The sequence below is a fragment of the Nerophis ophidion genome, linkage group LG07 (genome assembly GCF_033978795.1).
Source record: "Nerophis ophidion isolate RoL-2023_Sa linkage group LG07, RoL_Noph_v1.0, whole genome shotgun sequence".
NCBI classification, from domain to species: domain Eukaryota; kingdom Metazoa; phylum Chordata; class Actinopteri; order Syngnathiformes; family Syngnathidae; genus Nerophis; species Nerophis ophidion.
Window position 1 is genome coordinate 1,064,137 of NC_084617.1, and position 16,170 is coordinate 1,080,306.

Genomic DNA, 16,170 nt, shown 5'->3' on the forward strand with positions numbered 1-16,170 from the left:
CCCAGGCCAGCCGGGAGACATAGTCTTCCCAACGTGTCCTGGGTCTTCCCCGTGGCCTCCTACCGGTTGGACGTGCCCTAAACACCTCCCTAGGGAGGCGTTCGGGTGGCATCCTGACCAGATGCCTGAACCACCTCATCTGGCTCCTCTCCATGTGGAGGAGCAGCGGCTTTACTTTGAGTTCCTCCCGGATGGCAGAGCTTCTCACCCTATCTCTAAGGGAGAGACCCAAACTCATTTGGGCCGCTTGTACCCGTGATCTTGTCCTTTTGGTCATGACCCAAAGCTCATGACCATAGGTGAAACATATGTTTATTATTGTCATTCAGTCCTTCAATAAAATGTTGAACATACTAAATGTTCCTTTGTGTGTGAATGTTGTCTGTCTGTGTTGGACCTGCGGTCAGGTGGCCACTTGTCCAGGGTGTACGCCACCTTCTACCTGAATGCAGCTGAGATAGGATCCGGCACCCACCGCGACCTCAAAAGGGACAAGCGGTAGAAAATGGATGGATACTAGACAACTTGTCTTTTAGTAGCAAGTAAACAAACAAAGACTCCTAATTAGTCTGCACTAACATATTGTGTCATTTATACACCTATTATTTTATACACATTATGAGGGACAAACTGTAAAAATTGTTCATTTACTGTTAATATCTGCTTATTTTCTCTTTCAACATGTTCTATCTCCACTTCTGTTGAAATGTAATAATCACTTATTCTTCTCTTCTTTGATACTTGACATTAGTTCTGGATGATACCACCCATGCCCAACATGCTCCTCTGCAGGTAAAAGCCGCAAGGTCAGCAGGTGACAACACACCGTCATGGCCGCTGGGAAGTGATACTTTTCAAAGAGAGTATAGTAGCATTTTTGATTGTTTAGTAGGACGATACTCTACCCTAGCACGCTAGGTTGCAGCGATATCAGGCATCTCTCACCTGGAAGATGGCAAACATGGTGCAGCTCAGGGGTCGGTGGTTGGAGAACTCTGCCACACGAAATATATTAAGGCCCCACTTGTTCAAGTCATTGAGCTCCTGAGGACACACATCAGTAAGACAAACCATTTGTCTGCCCCCCCCCCCTTGAGCCCACTCACTCTGGCTAACGCGTCCTCGTGCTCGGTCTTGACGCCGAAGCGAGGCAAGGTGGAGTTGGAAAGGCTGGAGCTGTGCGTGAGCTTCCGCACCCCGCTGATGTGACACATGGGCTTCTCTCGCTCCCTCGACGTCGGGGACGGGATCTCCACCTCGTTCTGCTTGTCTGCCAATTCAATCCAACCCACTTTATTTATATAGCACATTTAAACAACAATAACGTTTCCAAAGTGCTGCACAGCCATGTTAAAAACAATAATAATTACAATATTATGCTCTACCAATGACTGAATAAAAACAATAAATAAATAAATATTAAACCAATATGAAATTAAATATGATTAAAAACAATTTTAAAGGGTAAAATCAAATAAAACAGTAAAATAGAAATCAAAGTGTATAAAAAACACAGAGGACCACACAACTCACGTAGTGTTAAAAGCCAAAGAATAAAAGTGGGTCTTAAGACGAGACTTAAAAGAGTCCACTGTGGAAGCAGTTTGAACATGGAGGGGCAGAGTGTTCCAGAGCTTAGGGCCGACCACAGAGAAGGTCCTGTCTCCCCTGGTTTTAAGTCTGGTCTTGGGCACCACCAGCTGGAACTGGCTCTCGGACCTCAGAGCGCGCGCAGGAATGTAAATTTGGATGAGGTCCGAGATATATTGAGGTGCCAGTCCATGTAAAGATTTAAAAACAAACAGCAATGTTTTAAAATCAATTGTACAATGAACAGGGAGCCAGTGCAAACTCTGAAGAATTGGGGTTCTATGCTGGGGTTTCCTGGCCCCTGTTAAAAGTCCTGCTGCCGCCTTCTGGACTAACTGCAACCGGGAGAGAGCTTTTTGGCTAATGCCAGCATAAAGTGCACTGCAGTAGTCCAGGCCACTTGGAATAAAAGCATGCACCACTTCTTCAAAATGGCTGTCTATAGTGACGCCAAGGCTGGTGACTTTGGGACACACATCATGTTGCAATGGTCCCAAGTCAGTGAGGGCCGATCCAAAAACTAAAATTTCCGTTTTTCCCCTCATTCATTATTAAAAAATTCTGGGCTAACCAAGCCTTGACGTGGCATAGACAGTTAAGAAGGGGTGTCAGGGGGCCGTGGTTCTCAAACTGTGTTGACCAAGTGCCATCTCACAGAAACACTTGGCTGTCCATGTAGTAACATTATGTCAACATTGCAATACAGTAGCACACTTTGCCACCCGCATATACTGGGAGACAGATATTGTATATTGTACATGCAAACATACACACACACACATATATATATTTATATATATATATATATATATATATATATATATATATATATATATATATATATTCAACAAGAACAACATCAAATTGAGCTACAGCTGTATGAATAACATGCAACAAATCATTTCAAACCACAACAAAGCAATTGCAAAAGGACTGCCTACCCCCAGACTAAACGACTCTGAAACCAATAATGAATGTAACTGTCGCAAGAAACCTGATTGCCCTCTCAACGGAAGGTGCTTACAGACATCAATCGTTTACCAAGCAAAGGTAACACGCAAGGACATTAACACATCCGACACGTACGTAGGATTAACCGAAGGAGCGTTCAAAACAAGATGGAATAATCACAACGCCTCCTTTAGAAACCAGACTTTGCAGAATTCTACAGAACTCAGCAAACACATTTGGAACCTCAAAGACAATAATGTTGAATATTCAATAACATGGCAAATTCTTGCATCCAGCACACCTTACAACAGTGGTAATAAAAGATGCAACCTATGCTTAAAAGAGAAACTGTTTATTATATATCATCCAGATCTATCATCCCTCAACAAGCGCAGTGAAATCATTTCAACATGCCGCCACAGACGGAAACACCTCCTAGGTAACACATGAGCCAATCACCACGCCCCTACACCTGCCTGTACCCACCCACTCTGTGCCCTATATAAACCATTGTATGCGAATGCTTCCATTAAAATCTCCTGATGATTGAGGGAACCCCTCATGAAACAGATCTGTAGAGATGAAGTAGTCTTGGGATTTTTTCCCACACCTACATATATATATAAATATATACATACATATATATTTATATATGTATATATATATTAATATATATACTGTAACATTACATAGAGTTTGAACAGTAACACTGTGTTTTGGAAAATGAAACACAGTACTTTCAGCCAGTGATTAGTGGTACACACACCACAGTTTGACAAGCCCAGGATTATGGGACTTACCTAGAAAGGTGGTGGAGATGTATTCTGACACCTGGTTCCCTGAGCGACTCATCTCCGACAAGTGGGACAGCTCTCTGTTCAGCATCCTCTTGAACTGGGGGCCCAACAAACATTGGCATTAGTTGCCCACAGAGGGGTGTTGTTGATGCAAACACTCATTTACAGTAAATGTACAGTAATTGACTTTTGTTGGCATGTCAGCTTCATCCCTGAGGAGGCACAGTTCACAAGGAGCCCAGAACATGAGAAGCAATCTTCATATCTTCTTAATATTTACTCTCTTATTGTTCATACTTCATATCATAAATCACACTTTCTTTATTTTCATATACATTTTGGGTGTCCCATTCAGGTGGTCTGTCATAACTTTTTACAACTCTATGGGACATTGTGACTTTTGGTATTAGTGTTCCTGGAAAAAAGGAACCAAACACACATCTAAATGTGTATATATCATTTATACACACATACTGTACATGTAAATGTGTATACATCATTTATACACACATAGTGTACATGTAAATGTGTATATATCCTTTATACACACATACTGTACATCTAAATGTGTATATGTCATTTATACACACATAGTGTACATGTAAATGTGTATATATCATTTATACACACATACTGTACATCTAAATGTGTATACATCATTTATACACACATACTGTACATCTAAATGTGTATATATCATTTATACACACATACTGTACATGTAAATGTGTATATATCATTTATACACACATACTGTACATCTAAATGTGTATATATCATTTATACACACATACTGTACATGTAAATGTGTATATATCATTTATACACACATACTGTACATCTAAATGTGTATATATCATTTATCCACACACACACACACACATTGGCCCCCCAGACACATTATGTGGCCCCTGAGTCCAAATATTTGCCCAGCTGTGCTTTAGCAGGTGTCAAAGGACAAACTCTATTTCTGTGTTTTTCATTTTTCTCTGAATGTTGTTTGGTCAACACTCACCACAAGCCTGACTCATCACATTTCAAGCAGTGACAGCACCAATCTTACCATTGACAAGAGTTCACTTCTTTTTACACTTGAGTGTAGTTTGAGGGTGTTACAATTAAAGCAGTCCCTCCAGGATTTTACTGGCTTTTTTGTGATTTTTCTTTTTTACCAAAGTTGAGATGTTTTGAGGCTTATATTTTTTCAGTAGCATTGAATTAACTTATAATTCCATGAACTTGTTATCCACATTGAAGATGTTCCTGGTAAACCTCACCTCCAAAAGCAAGACAACTAATACTCTGTTGCTGTTGTACTCCTTTTGCAGCACTCAGACTTCAAAGTAAACACTAGCTGGCAGAAACGTCACATATTCAGAGGACATTCTCAAATGACTGTTTGAATTCATTATTACTAATAGCAGTAATAATTCCTTAGAATTACAGAAAGAAACACAACAAAAGGCTTCCTCTGTTGTCCGCTGTCGTCCACAAATTGCAGACATTGTTTGTGTTTATTTCATGCTTAAAATTGGATTTTTGTTTCAACACATGTACCTGGCATGTTAGGATCATTTGTGAACTGTTGAGAGTGACCGATACAGGTCATGTTTCTTGCTAAATGACAGCAGTGAGAGATTCTCATCACACCTCAACATCTCTAACATGTAAATGCTGTCAGCATTGCAAATCAAAATGTGTTCTTAATTGTCTCACCCTCGATGAAAAAATGTTAAATAAATCTATAAACGCCAGGAAGCAAATGTTCAATTACTACATTACCCAGAGGGCTTAGCGCTGTCGACAGGAAAAGGAAGTAGGTCTGAGCTCCGTAGGAAGATGACAAAACAAAGTGAATCTATTGTAAGACGTTATTGTTCTTGCCCAATTGGAGTTTTCATCGGGCAACTGAAATGCGTGTTTGAACATTGCTCAGAGACAAATGTGATTGCTGAAAATGACGCTGATTGGCTAAAATGTGCGGGGAAGTCACGGACGTCAATGGGAGCAAGTTATAAGGCCGCATGGAATTTGCAGGGTTTGGTTGAATTTGGGAAAAATTGGTGTAAAAGCCAATCAAATTGTTTTATTTTATAGAATAATGTCATAGAAATGTCGGGAATTTAACCCGGGGCCTCATCCTGTTCGTGACGCCAATTTTATGTCGTAGAAATGTCGGTAATTTAACCCGGGGCCTCATCCTGTTCGTGACGCCAATTTTATGTCGTAGAAATGTCGGGAATTTAACCCGGGGCCTCATCCTGTTCGTGACGCCAATTTTATGTCATAGAAATGTCGGTAATTTAACCCGGGGCCTCATCCTGTTCGTGACGCCAATTTTATGTCGTAGAAATGTCGGTAATTTAACCCGGGGCCTCATCCTGTTCGTGACGCCAATTTTATGTAGTAGAAATGTCGGGAATCTAACCCGGGGCCTCATCCTGTTCGTGACGCCAATTTTATGTCGTAGAAATGTCGGTAATTTAACCCGGGGCCTCATCCTGTTCGTGACGCCAATTTTATGTAGTAGAAATGTCGGGAATTTAACCCAGGGCCTCATCCTGTTCGTGACGCCAATTTTATGTAGTAGAAATGTCGGTAATTTAACCCGGGGCCTCATCCTGTTCGTGACGCCAATTTTATGTAGTAGAAATGTCGGGAATTTAACCCAGGGCCTCATCCTGTTCGTGACGCCAATTTTATGTCGTAGAAATGTCGGGAATTTAACCCGGGGCCTCATCCTGTTCGTGACGCCAATTTTATGTCGTAGAAATGTCGGGAATTTAACCCGGGGCCTCATCCTGTTCGTGACGCCAATTTTATGTGGTCGAAAAGTCCGAATCTTAAACAGGAACAATAAAGAATTTGTTACAAGAGTTTTATTTACTCATAATTAGATGGTCCAAAGTTGGTTTGAATCGATATGAATTATGAGACGAAAGATGGTGCACCCTCGTGAAAAGAATTAATAAGAGCGCACATCAGGCTTGGTCTTCCCTTCTTATTTTTACACTCCCTGATGGCCTGATTGTAGTACAATAACCCATGTAAGTGATCCCTGATTGTAGTACAATAACCCATGTAAGTGTCCAGTGTTAGACTAGCACCCCACAAACTTGACCTCTCATGTCGTGTCCCCCCCAATGCATTTATTTTGAGGTAACCCTAGGACAGAAAATGTCCACTACTATGACATCCATTTTCTACCGCTTGTCCCTTTCGGGGTCGCTGGAGCCTATCTCAGCTGCATTCAGGCGGAAGGCAGGGATCAATAAAGTACTTTCTATTCTATTCTATTCTTAAAACAAAAACTTTTTTTTTTCCTCATCTTTCTCTATTTTAATACATTTTGGAAAAGTCTCCACGGAGCCACTAGGGCGGCGCTAAAGGGCCGCTTATGGCTGCAGAGCCATGTGTTGCCCACCCCCGGTCTAACCAATCAAGTGTGTTCCTGCACCCTCAATTCCTGGTGTGCCTTCACTATTCAACAGGTCATTTTAGGCCACATCATCAGAGGTCATTTTAGGCCACTTCAACACAGATCATTGTAGGCCACATCATCAGAGGTCATTTTAGGCCACTTCATCACAGATCATTTTAGGCCACATCAACACAGATCATTTTAGGCCACGTCATCACAGATCATTTTAGGCCACATCATCACAGATCATTATAGGCCACATCAACACAGATCATTGTAGGCCACGTCGCCACAGATCATTTTAGGCCACATCATCACAGATCATTTTAGGCCACATCACAACAGATCATTTTAGGCCACATCATCACAGATCATTATAGGCCACATCAACACAGATCATTGTAGGCCACGTCATCACAGATCATTTTAGGCCACATCAACACAGATCATTTTAGGCCACATCACCACAGATCATTTTAGGCCACATCATCACAGATCATTTTAGGCCACATCATCACAGATCATTTTAGGCCACATCATCACAGATCATTTTAGGCCACATCATCACAGATCATTATAGGCCACATCAACACAGATCATTGTAGGCCACGTCGCCACAGATCATTTTAGGCCACATCATCACAGATCATTTTAGGCCACATCACAACAGATCATTTTAGGCCACATCACCACAGATCATTTTAGGCCACATCATCACAGATCATTTTAGGCCACGTCATCACAGATCATTTTAGGCCACATCATCACAGAGGAATTCAGCAAAAGGACAGGACTGTGTCACTCAGGACGGGTCCTCTGGCGGGGGACGGGTACTGAAAGTGGGGTACAAAATGGCACTGGTGCCGACGTAAACCTTAGAAAGCTGGTGAGAAAGCTAGCTATCAAACAGCACACTGACAACGCTTAACCTATTGTTACTATAACAATCTACAAGATTAATACTATTGTCTTCTCTTTCTTTCCCTCCATGTATCTGCTTTCTTTTGTAATTGAAGTTATCATTGCAGTTGCATTTGAACAATTGTATTGTCGATGATAAATGTAGTTGTTATTATTCATTATCAGTAGTGATATTTCTATTAGTATTTGTATTGATTCATTTGCAGTGTAATAATGTTCATTGTCATTTCTGTGTTATTAATATTTACTTTACTAACTGCTTCTTTGCTATCACTTTTACTATCATATCCTATTTGCTGATGTTGCTCTATTGTTGTTGTTATTATTAAATATAACAACAACAACAGACACAACTTATCTCCCTCTGGTCCCCGCAATTTCCCCTCTGTCTTCTTTTTTCTGTCTTTCTATCCCCTCCTGCTGCACCAAATGATAATATAAATACATTTATTAAAGTCAAATACAAATAAGGCAACAAGAGAAGTATCCTACACTTGTCTTTTGTACAGTAAGCAAATATGTGCATGTACATCAACAATAGGATTTGCCTGAGAAATGAAAAGGTAGTTATCGATGCCAGTGCATCCTTTTCCACAAAGATGTGAGAAAGCACATTGGGGCTCATGACAGTACCCCCCCCCCCCCCCCCCCCCCACCGCGGCACAACAAGGCATTGCTTTTGTTGTTGTTTTTCTTTGTGGTAAAAGCAGCGTACAATCAGCTGTCCCACTGACTGATCCCTCACACACAATCTCTTAGGCAACCTGAGCGGTTGCCGTGGCAACTCCGTCCTCACCGCCAGTCACTTGAACTCGAGGCGAGAGCTGCTGCTGCTCTGGGTGACATACCAAAAAGGAGCGTTATCAAGGTCACCCCCACTTCACCCCCCCGTCCCACCCTCATCCCCAACCTCTTTCACCTAAACGCCATGAAGAAGAAGCACCCTCCTGCCATTGTTGTTCATTGTCATCTGGCCTCTTGCATCACACTTGTCACATAAAAGTGCTGTGACATGCTCTGGAAGACACCCCCCCACCCCCCCCCCCACCGCCGACCCCCCCTTCCCGAGTACGCTGGCACACTTCAGGCCGGCGGCGGCGGTTCGCTCGCTCGCGCCTTTCGCCGATGCTGTAGCGCTGAGTCATAGCTGCCACCCGACCGGCTCCCACAGCGCCAGGACAAACAACACTTCCTCCGACGCCGACTAATGAAGCGACGTGACACACAAACACACACCTGCCCCCCCACTGGGGACCGCCGTGCAGAAACAGAGACCTCGCACTCGACTCTACAAATCTATCACAATCCGGGAAAAGAGTCTTTTTCTTGACAATGACACCTCGGAGGCAGATGGATTTGTTATATATTATATAATAAAATATCAGTTTATATGATATGTTATATTTATTTTGCTACTACAGTACATTTTTAGTCTACTTTATCATTTTTGTTTCGGCCCACATTTTGTGGCCTTGTGTGCATGATCCTTGTAAGTGAGCTACTGGGAGAAACAATCGCCCTTGTGGATGATTAAAGTTGTTCTAAGTGTGATAAACAGTTGCTAGCATGAAGAACAAAGCATAAAGTCTTCCTAGCTCAAACTCCTAAACAATAACAATGAGCCTAGCAATCCAAGATGGCCGCCACCGAGCCTCTACCTGGTCCCACCAGCCGATGAGCCAAGGTCTGGAGCAGGTCTCGCAGAACAGGTCCACCAAGGGGGTCCGACGCTGCGCCGTGGTCCCGCCCGCCTCCAGGACCCCTCCGGCTGCCTCGCCGAGGTCCAGCTCTGCCCCCGCCCTCCCCTGCAGGGGGCTGCAGCTGGAGGAGCGGGGCAGCCGGTAGCCGCCCGGCACGGGCGAGGGGCATGGGGACGGCGCGGGGTCAATGGCTTCCACCAAGCCCATGCTGAGGGCGACCGGGGGCTTGGGCCGGTGGCACAGGCAGGCGGCACGGTAGTGTAGCGGGGTGGGGGCACTGCAGGCGCCCCATTGGCATGAGGGTGTCGTCAGGGTGAGGCCGGGGGCAGACTCTCCCGGTCTACACGCGGTCCACCCGGTCAGTCCAGAGACGGCTACAGTCCAGACTCGTCAACCGCCCCCCCACCCCCAGCAGCCCCCCTGGATCCGGCAGCTGTGGAGACTACATCTCATCCCATCGGGTGGTCGGGCCCACACACACCTCAGGGTGGAGGTAAACAGAGAGGGGCGGTCTGAAGGGCACGGCGAGGAAGACGAGGACGAGGGCAGGATGGCAATCAGAGAATTGAAGGACGGCGGCACCCCGAGATGACCCGGGCTTCAAAGAACGGCGGCGGAGGCAACATAGGGGGTGGCGGAAGGACGGCGGCACCCAGAGATGACCCGGGCATGAAAGAATGGCGGCGGAGGCGACAGGACAGGAAGAGGAGAGTTCCTTGCTGGAAAATAGGCTCCGTCTCCCTGCGTCGACCGCCCCTCCCCCACGCCACACATCCAAAAAGGGTCCTCCTGTCCTCCGTTCTGTTTGACGCCCTCGCTCCAGCCCTTAAAGGACGCCTCCGACTAATCCCGCTGCTCCTCCTCCTCCTCCACCACTTCCTCCGTCCTCGCCGCCGCTCGCCTCCTTCCCAGGATGCCGGAGATGCGAGCTCATCAGCCCGCTGGCTTCTTGCTGGCTGCGGCAGTGCGCATGTGCGACGTGTGTGTGCGTGCGTGTGTGCGTGCGTGTGTGCGTGTGTGTGTGTGTGCGTGTGTGTGTGTGAGAGAGCAGGACTACGACCGTGAGCGGGTGCAACATCCACACCGCCTCTGTTCTGCCCGTGACATTTCTGTCCTGAACTCTGACGTGTTGACAAGAAAAAGAGCCGCCATTGTCTCTACATTATCAAGCGTGGCGGCGCCTGTCCCTTTAAGGAGGCGCGCGCTGTCAAAACGGCCTTGCCCGCCCTCTCATTGGTCGGCGCCAAGACCACATGGCTGGCGGTCGAAACGGCGAGCCAGTGGCTGAAAGGCGGAGGCAGGCCTGCCGCTGCTCGATAGCAACCAAGGTTAGATCAGCATCAGGACCGCCCCTCACTCCGTCATGTGCACACAGACCCTGGCCCCGCCTCCCGTGTCAGCAGACTACACCTGCTGCCATGCAGACGTAGTAAACAACTACAGCCTGAAGAAACCCGCCGCTATCAAATGTACTGAGCAACTCCTACATTCTTTGTCTGTTGTTTGGCATATACTGTTGTTTGGCATATACTGTTGTTTGGCATATACTGTTGTTTGGCATATACTGTTGTTTGGCATATACTGTTGTTTGGCATATACTGTTGTTTGGCATATAGTGTTGTTTGGCATATACTGTTGTTTGGCATATACTGTTGTTTGGCATATACTGTTGTTTGGCATACACCTGTGCTGTGTTAGGGGGCTGTCCTCATACCTACTGTATACATCACCACCTGCACCTGTACCGCTACTTTCATACTTTTCTAAATCAAGGGGACCACAATAAAATGTCATTATTGTCTTTAATTTAACAAAAAATGTTAGTGTAGATGAAACTTATGTTTATTATTGTCATTTAGTCCTTCAATAAAATGTTGAACATACTAGACAACTTGTCTTTTAGTAGTAAGTAAACAAACAAAGACTCCTAATTAGTCTGCAGTAACATATTGTGTCATTTATACACCTATTATTTTATACACATTATGAGGGACAAACCGTAAAAAAAATATTATTAATCTACTTGTTCATTTACTGTTAATATCTGCTTATGTTCTTTTTTAACATGTTCTATCTCCACTTCTGTTCAAATGTAATAATCACTTATTCTTCTCTTCTTTGATACTTGACATTAGTTTTGGATGATACCACACATTTAGGTATGGATCATGTGGATACCAAGTAGTTCCAGGATCATACATTGGTCATATTCAAAATCCTCATCACTGACTTTATTAACATAATATGAATTTTAAAGAAGGAAAAAATATTTTGTGATGATAAAAAATATTGATGTAACCATAATAGTATCAACTCGATACACTCCTCTACTTGGTATCATTACAGTGGATGTCAGGTGTAGATCCACCCATGGTGTTTGTTTACATTGTGACGCTGGTGAGCTACGGTGTGTAGTGAAGCATGTTTAGCTAGTCCTCATCCTCCAGTGATAATGGTACTTGTAAAAAATGTACTTTATTTGTTGCTATGGAGACCAGGATTAGTGATTTAGAAGTAGCTAAAACACTGTGGAGGGATGTTAGCTGCATGTTTTAAAGCAGCTTTTCCTGAGGGTGTTTCAGTGTTAGAACTTCACCTTTATCTTGACTTTTTACAGCAAAATGCATCCATTCTCCCTTTTCTGTCTACACACTGTGTCTGCTTGCAAGTACTCAGTGTGTGTGCGCTGCCCAACATGCTCCTCTGCTGGTAAAAGCAGCGAGGTGAGCAGGTGACGACCACGCGCCGTGTTGCCCGCATACCGTACCAGCCTAAAAGAAACTAGCACCTGACAGCTGACACTTGTGATGCTAACAGGCTAACAATTACTGAATCATCACCATATTGGACTTTTGTCCCATCATATGTACTTTGACACATTTGTGTACAGAATAAACAAATGGGGAGACTTTCCTGACAAACTATCATTGACTCTGACTTTCTGGTTTCTGTTGGATAAAAATTCAAATCAATATAATTCAAATCGATATAATCAACTTTAAAAGTATATCAAACAGACTTTTAACCAAGTGATCGCTGCAAACTCGTGTGTTCTTTGACTCTGCTCCCTTGTGCTACTTTTGTCGTCCTCTTTCATAAAATCTGGCACTCCTCCGCCCGTCTCAAGTACACCTCGAGGAACTCTAAAGAAACGTTGGTCCTTGTCCGATTTGAACAGTTGGTACAGCCGAAAACAACACAAGCATAGGGAAATGTTGTTCCAGAAGGGCTAAATGGGACTTAGTACCCATTGAGAACAGACAATGTTTGATAACTTTGGAGGTGGTGACTCCCCGGACAAGGACTAAGTCTATCGTATAACCATTTTGACGTGTTGTTTCATTTATTATTTGTGTAAGACCACAGCTATCAATTCCAGTCTGGAGGGTCGGATGGGATATTTTTATGATTTTTTCAATAAGGCAGTTGTGACGTGGTTCAAATCCAGGCAATGTACAGTACAGGCCCAACGTTTGGACACAACTTTGCATGCACAACACAACTGATGGTCCCAACCCCGGTGATAAGCAAGACATTCCACTAATCAACCCTGCTGAGGCACACCTGGGACGGGAAAAGCATTTCACCTTTTGAATCTCCTGGAGAGAATGCCAAGAGTGTGCAAAGCAGTCATCAGAGCAAAGGGTGGCTATTTTGAAGAAACTAGAATACAAAACATGTTATTTCCCCTTTTTTTTTAAGTACATAACTCCACATGTGTTCATTCCTAGTTTTGATGAGACAATCTACAATGGAAATAGTCATGGAACTAAAGAACACATATTGAATGAGAAGGTGAGTCCAAACTTTTGTCCTGTACTGTATGTACAGGTGTTATCAGCCCGAGCTGAGCTACACCTTCACCACATACCATCAGAGTTGAGGGTGAGTCCATAAAGCAGGGGGGTGACCATACCTTGTTGGAGGCCATCTCGCCGACGGAGCGGTGGGTCTGGACGGTCTCCAGCTGGTCCAGACACCAGTCCAGCTCCTCCAGAGTCTCCCGAGCCATTTGCTGGTACGTCTCATCTGGGAAAGACACAGGAAGAGGGTCCACACAGTTTTCAGTTTCAGTTTCAGTTCATATGTGATGTATGACCAATGTCATGCATCACATGTTTCATCACCGCACCTCCCAAAAGGAGGAGGAGGAAGCAGAGCTTATTTCATCCTACAAAAATGATAGAGCACAAATAATATACAAAATGCTAAATTGTACAAAATAAATCAAAGACTCAGTACAGTATCATAGGAAAATAAATAAAGCAAAAAAAATATGTGGACAACCCTTCCATCCCTCTATTTTCTACCGCTTGTCCCTTTCGAGGTCACGGGGGGCGCTGGAGCTTCATAACTTATAGTTCAGCAAACTCTGTAAGTTACAGTTTGTCAATTAACATGAACAGCAATTGCCTCATACCTTATAGCTGTTCAGCAAATGTTCTAAGTTACAGTTTGTCAATTAACACGAGCAGCGATTGCATCATACCTTATAGTTGTTCAACAAACGTTCTAAGCTACAGTTAGGTAATTAACATGAGCAGCGATTGCATCATACCTTATAGATGTTCAGCAAACATTTTAAGTTACAAAATGGTAAATAAATGAGCACCGATTGCATCATACCTTATAGTTGTTCAGCAAACGTTCTCAGTTACAGTTTAGTAGTTAACATGAGCAACAACTGCCTCATAACTTATAGCTGTTCAGCAAATGTTCTAAGTTACAGTTTGGTGGTGAACATGAGCAGCGATTGCATCATACCTTATAGTTGCTCAGCAAATGTTTTAAGTTACAGTTTGGTAATTAACATGAGCAGCAAATGCATCATACCTTATAGATGTTCAGCAAACATTTTAAGTTACAATTTGGTAAGTAACATGAGCAGCGATTGCATCATACCTTATACTTGTTCAGCAAACCTTCTAAGTTATGTTTGGTAAGTTGAAACATTTATTGGGGTGTTACCATTTAGTGGTCAATTGTACGGAATATGTACTGTACTGTGCAATCTACTAATAAAAGTTTCAATCAATCAATCAAAACCTGTTCAGCAAACCCTCTAAGTTAAGGTTTGGTAATTAACATTGGCAGTGATTGCATCATACCTTATACTTGTTCAGCAAGCCTTCTAAGTTACGTTTGGGAATTAACATGAGCAGCGATTGCATCATACCTTGCACTTGTTCAGCAAACGTTCTAAGTTACGGGTTGGTATTTAACATGAGCAGCGATTGCATCATAGCTTGCACTTGTTCAGCAAACTTTCTAAGTTACGGGTTGGTAATTAACATGAGCAGCGATTGCACCATACCTTATAATTGTTCAGCAAGTATTCTAAGTTACAGTTTGTCAATTAACATGAGCAGCGATTGCATCCTCCCTTAATAGCTGTTCAGCCAACCCTTCCAAGGTAGAGTTTGGTATGATGCAAGTGTGTTAATTTCTTCCATAACTATTGTGAATGATGCAGTTCCCCTTTGAGAGAGCCGTCTCAACATAAAACAATAGTATAGTGTAATGCTGCTTGAGGCTGAGCCAATCAGTGGCCATCATACTGAAAAGTGCACTCTGATTGGTTTGCACTCTTTTAGTGGCAAATGTGATTGTAAAATTGATATATTTTTGTTTATTCAGCCATTTTTTGCTAAAAAAAAAAAAAAAGCGCAACACAGGACCTAAAAATTGTAGAATATTCTTTAGAAAATTCAAAAATATGAGAAAAATGTGATGAAGTGGCAATATTTGAAGCATGATGTGCCACTGCATACTGTATATGGGGGGGGGGGGGGGGGGGGGGGGGGCCTACCAGAGAGGGTAGCTTGAGGAACAGTCGGCTGACTTGTCAGTGGCGACCTCCTGTGGACAAAAGAATCATTACAAGAGCAGCAGTTGACCGCACTGTGCTGCCCCCTGCTGGACTTTGACACACATTTGGCCATGGAAGTGCAACAGAAGGCATGGAGGGGATGAATGAATGAAACTTAATGAAACAAAAATGAAGGCAAAAAGTGTAGTTAAAGAAAAAGCAAGGCCAGCAACACTCGTGTCCTTCTCCTCATTTTAGTCCAAAGTGCAAACCCAGAACACTTTCCACCATGTCTTCATCAGTCTGCAGGAAGTCATGCCCTTAAATGGTCACAGCTCTGCTCAATCAGTTGCTACAATACACCAACAACAACTTCAACAATGCAAGTGCACAAATAATAGACAACATTGAACATTTTACAAAATAAATCAAATACTTAGTACAGTATCATAGGAAAATAAATAAGCAATAAAAAAATCAATAAATAAATAAAAAATGTGTGGATAACCCATCCATTCATTTTCCTACCACTTGTCTCTTTCGGGGTGGCGGCGGGTGCTGGAGCCACATTTTTTAATTAATTTATTAATTTGAAAGAGCACAAATAATAGACAAACTGGAAAAAAATAAATAAAAACAAATACTCGGTAAATACAGCAATAAAAATAAATTATTAAAAATAAAATAATGTATTTACTTTTTTATTTTTGAAAATAAAAATGAAAGAAATATGTGGACAACCATGATAATACATTTGTTATAATGGTTGTTCACACTTCTTTTTTTCTTTTTTTTCAAAAATGAAAGAGCACAAATAATAGACAAAATGGAAAACAAATAAATAAATCAAACACTCAGTACAGTATGATAGGAAAATAAATAAAGCAATAATTCTGTTTTGTATTTTTAAATATGTGGACAACCCTTCCATCCATCTATTTTCTATCGGTTGTCCCTTTCAGGGTCACAGGGGTGCTGGAG

General features: G+C 42.9%; 1 protein-coding gene across 3 annotated transcripts in view; it reads right to left on the minus strand.

Moving 5' to 3' along the window:
- pde4a (phosphodiesterase 4A, cAMP-specific) overlaps positions 1 to 16,170 on the minus strand; it is a 150,555-nt gene that overhangs the window by 18,039 nt on the left and 116,346 nt on the right. For 2 of the 3 annotated variants that reach the window (XM_061905088.1, XM_061905089.1), the window contains exons 5-9: positions 15,190 to 15,239; positions 13,297 to 13,409; positions 3,342 to 3,435; positions 1,107 to 1,270; positions 946 to 1,044 (exon numbers count right to left, since the gene is read on the minus strand). In XM_061905088.1, the coding sequence (XP_061761072.1) occupies positions 946 to 1,044; positions 1,107 to 1,270; positions 3,342 to 3,435; positions 13,297 to 13,409; positions 15,190 to 15,239 (520 nt within the window). Of the gene's footprint in view, positions 1 to 945; positions 1,045 to 1,106; positions 1,271 to 3,341; positions 3,436 to 9,338; positions 10,313 to 13,296; positions 13,410 to 15,189; positions 15,240 to 16,170 lie in introns of those variants that run through there. The other variant, XM_061905090.1, reaches the window with a different exon arrangement.